At 35.5% G+C, this 7,802-nt stretch overlaps 1 protein-coding gene across 1 annotated transcript in view; it reads left to right on the top strand.

Moving 5' to 3' along the window:
• Positions 1–4,507, top strand: part of LOC122808306 (melatonin receptor type 1C-like) — a 105,330-nt gene extending 100,823 nt beyond the window's left edge. Inside the window, exon 2 of the mRNA XM_044079272.1 lies at positions 3,702–4,507. Within this exon, the coding sequence (XP_043935207.1) occupies positions 3,702–4,507 (806 nt within the window). The remainder of the gene's footprint in view (positions 1–3,701) is intronic.
• The last annotated feature ends 3,295 nt before the right edge of the window (positions 4,508–7,802 follow it).

Here is a 7,802-nt window from a genome sequence, read left to right on the forward strand (position 1 = left end):
TTCAGGCTTCCCATCTTGGACAAAGTTGCTAGACACCCTATGGGTGACTGGTGGTAGAATTCTCTTTTGCATGATAAATTATTATGGTAAATCAAAATAATGTTGCAGACTTTCCAGGAATAAACGACAGTATTTCTATCACATGTGGTTTAAATATAAGGTCTGTGAATCGTTGAATGATCATTTTACTTCTAAAGTTCATTATGTGAAGACTGTTAATTCTTTTAATTGTTTTATCACCATTTGGTTAAACTAATTACATGATTATAGAAATATATTATCTAAAGTGGTCATTGATTGTATTTTATCACTATGACAAAGTCCTTTTATTTGCTTGAAGACAGAATTATTAACCGATCATTTTCAGCTTTTTTTGTCTCAGTCTTGGTTATTGGCCATTCAGTACATCACCATTGCCACTACCTGATTTTGGTTGGTAATAAGTTAGTTTTCTTATTCCTTTTACAAGAGATTTAAGGAGCAGGATATGACAAGGTTATTAAAATCTGTAAAGGGATGAACTTTGGCCTAACTATGCTAGGGCTGCTATACTAGTTTATAGGTCCTTGCAATTTCGTATTATATGGATTGAATTCTATGAGGCAACTGACAAAAAAAAAGTGTTTGGTTGGTTTTCTGGCCCTTGCTTAGTGTCCTGCTTGTCAGTTCACGAGGACTCCTGTACATCGGCAACACTCAGAGTTGTCCCATCAGTAGTTTAACTACAAGCAGAACCTGCTATGGTATATAGGTCTCAGCTGAGGTGTCAGACTAATTCAAAATACCCATACTCTGCTGCAGCAGTTTGGGATAGTGCTAGTGTCTGAGGCAACATCAATAATGCAATCCTTGTCGAAGCAAAGCTTCACAATAGTCTTCTGTATCTTACCAAGAAAACTCATTTTGATATAGTGTTAGAATATATGCAGTTCAGGTTGCGAGATACCTAATGGGCTAATTGGGAAAAGTAGAATAATTTTCAGAGTAAAGACAGTGTTTATCATTTGGCTGGAGTCCATGATAACATTTATTTATTTATTTATTTATCTCCAGTTTGGTGACCGGAGAGGTTTTCAGTGGAGGCCTGGGGAGAAAAGCTCCATAGTACAAAGTATAAACTACATAATTCAGACTACATAGTACAAAGAAAAGCTAGATAATTCAAAGTTAACAAAATACAATACATAGTTAACAAAATACAATATACAGTAGCAAAGAGGTGCAGTAACAACTTGTAAGTATTAAATAGCAAACTAAGAACAGTTAAATTGCAACATATATACAATATATAATACATATTTATATGTTTGTAGGTTGAGAACAGTAGTATAGAGTAGAATGTGTTCATTGGTTAGAAATGTCAGATAGTGATCTGAAAGAAGTTATCGAGGGATAGATCCTTGGTAAGTAAGGAAAGAATGGGACTTTGAATGAGATTTTGTAGAGTATAATTTGTTCATTGGTTAGAAATGTCAGATAGTGATCTGAAAGAAGTTATTGAGGGATAGATTCGTGTGATAAAATGATCATGAGTTAAGGAGGTTAGGTAGGTAGAGAGCAGTTGCACTTCCAAGTATAGGACAGGTAGGAATGGAGCTGGGTTTTGCTGGCTGATGCAGCTGTGTATAAAATGAGGGATAGAAGCTGCAAGGATGCCATATATATTAAGGCATGGAAAGTATGAAGTCTGAACCAGGGCAGCTGTCTGCTGTCAAACTGTAAACAGAATGTGCACCAGTTGGTATTCTGGCTATCAGTGAACTGAAATGGCTGAGTACCAGGCATTTAATTTCTACTGAGCATGTGACATACTTTGCTTGAAACAACAGATAAAGTAGATGTTGCACTGCATTTATAATAAGAATAAGAAGCTTACAATAACCATAATGAAATACTATCCTTTCACTGAATGCTAAATATCTGTGTGAGACACCCACTAAAATGACTATCAGTCAGATATATGCGCCAACAACAGAGTCAGAAGAAGTTGAATTTTATCACTTCTTTGAGCTAGTTGAAGTTGAAATTAACATAACAACTAGACAGGATATATAGATAATCATAGGCAATAGTAATGATTTGCCACCCCACCATCACCTAAGGATACCTGCAAACACATTCCCTAACCTATGCTGACAACTGTAAAATTGTTGTTTTTGCAAATAATAAAGCAGATTTTACTAACATTAATAAGCTATTATTAAGCATTGGAAGGTAGGATAATATAATAGGTCTTTTACTCCGTGAGAAAAAGCTTAAATGAAGACCGTGCATATTGGCCATCAAACTTTGAAGGATACAAATGAAATTATCATAATTTGTTTTACTATTTATTTATTTTATTTATTTGACATTTGTTAACCGAGTTAGTCTGACTTGGCCACAAGCCCTTTTTCAGCAGAGACCCGAGGAGAAAAGCTCCAAAGGTAATACAAATAACAAAAATACAAAAGAGTAATTTACATGACCAAAATTAATTATTATAAGCAAGCTGAATCAAAGCTAGCATGCATAGTGCAAGGTATGATAGTGGCAGATGCAGCAGGCAAAAGGCAACATACTAAATCTGTACAATATATACATAAATATGGAGAGCAGTAGAGGTCAACGGGGTAGAGGAAAGCAATAGGAACAGTAGGTATCTTAAGACTTGTGATGTAAACAGGAGACCATGTGTGAAAGGCCAGCAAACAGTTTGCTGACAACTGTAAAATTGTTGTTTTTACAAATTATAAAGCAGACTTTACAAACATTAACAGTTATAAAGACCTTGCTATTTTGTTACATTTGTTGTTCTCCTTTGAAAAACACATTCAACTCATCTTTAAAAATGTATTGCTGCAGATGAGACTGACTGTAAAAAAATCTGCAATGGGAAATGTTTCTTGTTTAGTAAAATTATTCAAAGTTGAAATTAGGTTAATACTGGAATAAAATATTAGGTTCTGTATACTCAATACTGGGCAACTAAATCATTTGGAAGAAGTACAGCATAACTGTACTAAAAGTATCCCTGATACTATGTTCTTATGTAATAAACATAGGTGTGCACAATCTGGCCTTCATTGTCTACTCTATAGATATACTAGGGAATGAATCATTTTGCTTATAATGTATTTAATGATCCATTTCCTCATTTGCTGTTGGGTCTTGAAGTCAATAATAAATCAAGGACACAGACATCATAATTTAAAATTTAGTTTAGAAGTGTATTGCAAATAATATAAAAGTTGTTAAAGAAAGTAAAGAATAGCAGAACTATGGAATATCTATCCAGAATATATCAGATTTGCTCTGGTGCAAAGATGTTTAGTCCAACAATTGCTGAGATAGTATTGCTAGAAGCTGTTAGGCTAGAAGACTGTTGCCCACCTTATGAACTTATGAACCTGAAAGTGTGCACTAGTGAAATGATTATTTCTAAATCTGTGCAATTGTGTCATGTTCCACTCAACATTCTCCTATCTCCTATACATTGGAACATAGCAATATATTAATGATTTAAAGTATGGTTGCAAGATTTTTTTTTTTTTATTTTAAATGAGAACAAAAGCAAAACCCAGTACTGAACTTTTGAATGTATATTTTTACCACACAGAAAGAATTTCTACAAATGACAATAACAATGACAGTAAACAGAACTCTTGTTTATACTTATTCAACAGCAATAATGCTATAATTTCCTTTTTTTTTTTTTGCAGGTAACATCTTTGTTGTTAGTTTATCGGTAGTAGACCTGATTGTTGCCTTCTATCCTTACCCTTTAATCCTAATTGCCATTCTCAATGATGGATGGATTATGGGTGATGTCCACTGTTTTGTCAGTGGGCTGGTCTTGAGCCTCAGTGTCATTGGATCTGTTTTTCACATCACAGCCATTGCAATCAACCGCTATTTCTGCATCTGTCACAGCCAGTTATATGACAAATTGTACAGCATGAAAAACACCTACTATTATGTGGCAGCCCTTTGGGTTTTGACTGTTGCTGCATATTTACCTCTTTATTTTTTTCATTCACTACAGTATGACCCCCGCCTATTCTCCTGTACTTTCATATGGTCGGTAAGTTCCTCGTCTACCATCACAGTAGAAGTTGCTCACTTCCTAGTACCAATTAGTGTTGTAATATTCTGCTATGCACGGATCTGGATTTTAGTTATTCAAGTTAAGTACAAAGTGAGACAAGATAGTAAACAAAAACTGAAACCCAATGAAGTTCGGCAGTTCATTGTCATGTTTGTGGTTTTTGTACTTTTTGCTTCCTGCTGGGGTCCATTCAGTATTCTTGGTCTGGCAGTGGGCTTCAACCCCACACAAATGGCACCTAAAATCCCTGACTGGCTGCTAATTTTCTGTCACTTTCTGGCATACTTCAACAGCTGCTTGAATGGTCTTGTCTATGGAGTCCTGAATCGTAACTTCCAAAGAGAATATAAACAGATAATTCTGATGCTGTGCACATCAAAGTGGCTATTCCAGGACAGTTTCAAATGTTGGGCACTGTGAATAAAATCAACTGCATTTATGAAGAGGTGATATTTGTACCATAGTTTACAGACTATAATAAAGCAGTTTGTGTTAGAATACATAACATTTGACATTGTGACCATGTTGTTTTAGATAAAGGGTCCAAAGACAAACCTTACCAGTTGATTAACAACAAACAAGAAAGAAAACAGATACAATTTATAAGTTGGAAATCTGTCTTGGACATTCTTCACAAAGTGGTAATAAATGAGCAATTTTGTGTATATAACCACATATAACCATTATGAAATCAGAAATACTACATGTATATTGTCACATTCACGTCTAAACTTATAGATAAACTTTGCATTTGTGTGACTTTTTGTAGTCTTTTTATTGCAGAATTAGCATTTCATCTACCTTGTAGTTTTACTGGTCAATGGGACTAAATAATAAACAATAAAAACAATACTTATTATATAACTAGCATAGCATATCCATTTTCACTCCAACAAATATTGTTTTATTATCAGTTCATCATTAATATGAATCTTAGAAGCATGTTAAAGTCCAAAACTTCCACACCACACTCAATTTTTACTCCCCCGATATAGCAGTACTAACCAAGACCCGGTTTAAAAACTGTGTCAGTAACACAGAAGTCATGACTACTTGCTGTAACATCAATAAACTTGACAGGAATCATAAATGTGGTGGCAGCATAGCCATTTTCTATAAAGATGCACTAACTCTGGAACACATAGACATACATTCCCCCAACACAGACAGCTTTGAACTATTAATCACCCACTTCAAACTAAATACTAACAAAAGCATCATAATCATAGCAGCTTATATTCCACCAGTAACAATGCCGCATTAATTGAAAACATCCTTTGCCAGGAATCCTCCACATCAATCCAAGAAACAATCATCTTAGGGGATTTTAACCTTGACTGGCTCACTTGCATCTCTAACAATCCAACAAACTTTATGAGACTCTATGGTTTCACCCAAAATTATTTGCTCCCCAACCAGAGTAGACATACACAGCAGCAAACATTCCATTGGATACTTAGAAACCGCTCCATCCTATATCACCACTATGGGTACCTTTCAGACACTATCAATGACCACATTCCCACCTACCTTCTCAGGCAAAAAAAAAGTCCAATCAAGAATGTCATATACAAATATATTTGCATAAAAGAAACCTTCCTCCCAAACCTATAATACCCTACCTAAACATTGTGACTGGTCCACTCTAAAATACCTATAGTTAGATGATGCTGTCAGATACTTCAATGAAAAATTCCTTGATATCCTTAACAACCCGGCCCCACTCAGAAGAATGCACATCAAATCAAAACCCATCCCATTGTTAACTAATGAAACTAAACTACTCATGAAAGAAAGAGACAGAATCTGGTGTCTTTATCACTTAAATAAAAAACAAGCCTCCCTCCAAAACTTTGATCAATTAAGAAACTCAGCCAAAAAAACTAATCATATATGACAAAAGAAAATACTAGTTGACTTTACAACAAAAACATCTATACAACCTACAGAAACTCTATGCCACTATTAAACAAATAATAAACCCTGGACAATGCACCACCCCAACCGCTACCTCCTCAGACACCACCAAATCCATTGCTACTCAATTCAACTAATGCTTTACTAAGTCAATACTATGACCACTAAAAAAATAATGCTAATACCTCCTTAACTCTTCCGAGCTCTCCTGCTCCTCAATCCAAGTCTTTGTCTATAGCACCAGTTCAAACTAGTTATATAAAAAAAAAAAAACTCCTTTATAAACTAAAACCCATATCACTCACAGCTGACCTTGTCCCCAATTAATTCCTTAAAATGGCAGCAGGTGTCATCTCATATCCTGTCTCCATATCAGTAAACCAATCCATCACTAAACAATATATCCCTAAACTTTGGAACATCTCATATATCATGCCCTTGCATAAAGGAGCCCCCTGTACAAACTTTACAAAGTACAGACCAATTGCTATACTCCCCCCTGGCCAGAATCCTCAAGAAATGCATACATTTTCAAATATTGCCCTATTTAATAAAGAATAACCTTCTCCCAAACACCAGGCATGGTTTGAGACCAAAACAGCACTAAAGCCACTCTTATAAGTTTCATGGCCACAGTTAACCAGCATAGAAACAACAATCAATTTGTATCATCAATATGCCTGGACATGTCCAAGGCCTTTTATACAGTGTCTCATCAAAAACTTCTTGATAAATTAGCTTTCTTAATAAATTAGCCTTGCTAAACCTTTCCCAATCAACCATATCATGGTTTCACAGCTATATGTCTAACCACCAACAAGCAGTCAAATGGTAAAATGAGATCTCATCCCTTCTCTCTGTTAGAGTCCCACAAGGTTCAATATTCAGTTTCCTATTCTTTATAGTCTTTACCAATAAATTCAATTCCACTACCAACCTAGCTACAATTGTGCAGTAAGCAGATGGCTCCTCCCTCATCTGTACCGCCTCTTCCCTCCCTGAACTCCTACACAAATCCCAAAAATCTTTTACAGATATAGAACAGAATCTCCCTTAAACCAACCAATTCTATACAATAACAGTGCTAAACTAATGCTGTTATCTAACAACAAAGCTAATTTGCCTTTCATCATCCACTCTTCAAGCAACACCAAAACTAAGCCTGTAGCACAAACCAACTATTAGGCATCGCTATTGACAACTGCCTGAAATATGACATACACATAGCCCAAGCTATAAAAAAGGTACACATCAAGCTTGGCTCCCTATACAGAACCAAACAATTCCTCACTCAAACCACCCAACAGTTTATAGCCAAAACACATCTATTTCCCACACTACTATATTCCTCCCCCAGTTTTACAAACCTCAGAAAAACAGAGCTAAAGAAATTATAAAGCTGTTACAATACAATTGCTAGGTTTGTCACCAACCACTCAAATAGAACACATCACTGCTCAGCTCTACAAGAGCTAAAATGGCTAGAATTACCAAATTGTTAAACTGTCAACCAGCTGACTATTGCCCACTCCAGTATTCACAAGCCAGACAACTGCCCCACACTTACAAACCTGATTCAACCACATTATTTATTTATTTAACATTTCTTTACCAGGAATGCCTGACTTGGAAAGAGGCAATTTTCAGTGGAGGCCCGGGGAGAAACACTTCAAATGCCTGCTTTGTAAATAATCACAATAACAGAACATTGTGATCATCCTACAAACTCCTACTAAAGCAAACAATAATTTTAGTGATTCTCTGTACTCTAGACAGATATAAAAAATCTGGAACTCCA

Source organism: Protopterus annectens, chromosome 8.part0 (genome assembly GCF_019279795.1).
Source record: "Protopterus annectens isolate FY-2018-M chromosome 8.part0, PAN1.0, whole genome shotgun sequence".
Classification (NCBI taxonomy): domain Eukaryota; kingdom Metazoa; phylum Chordata; order Ceratodontiformes; family Protopteridae; genus Protopterus; species Protopterus annectens.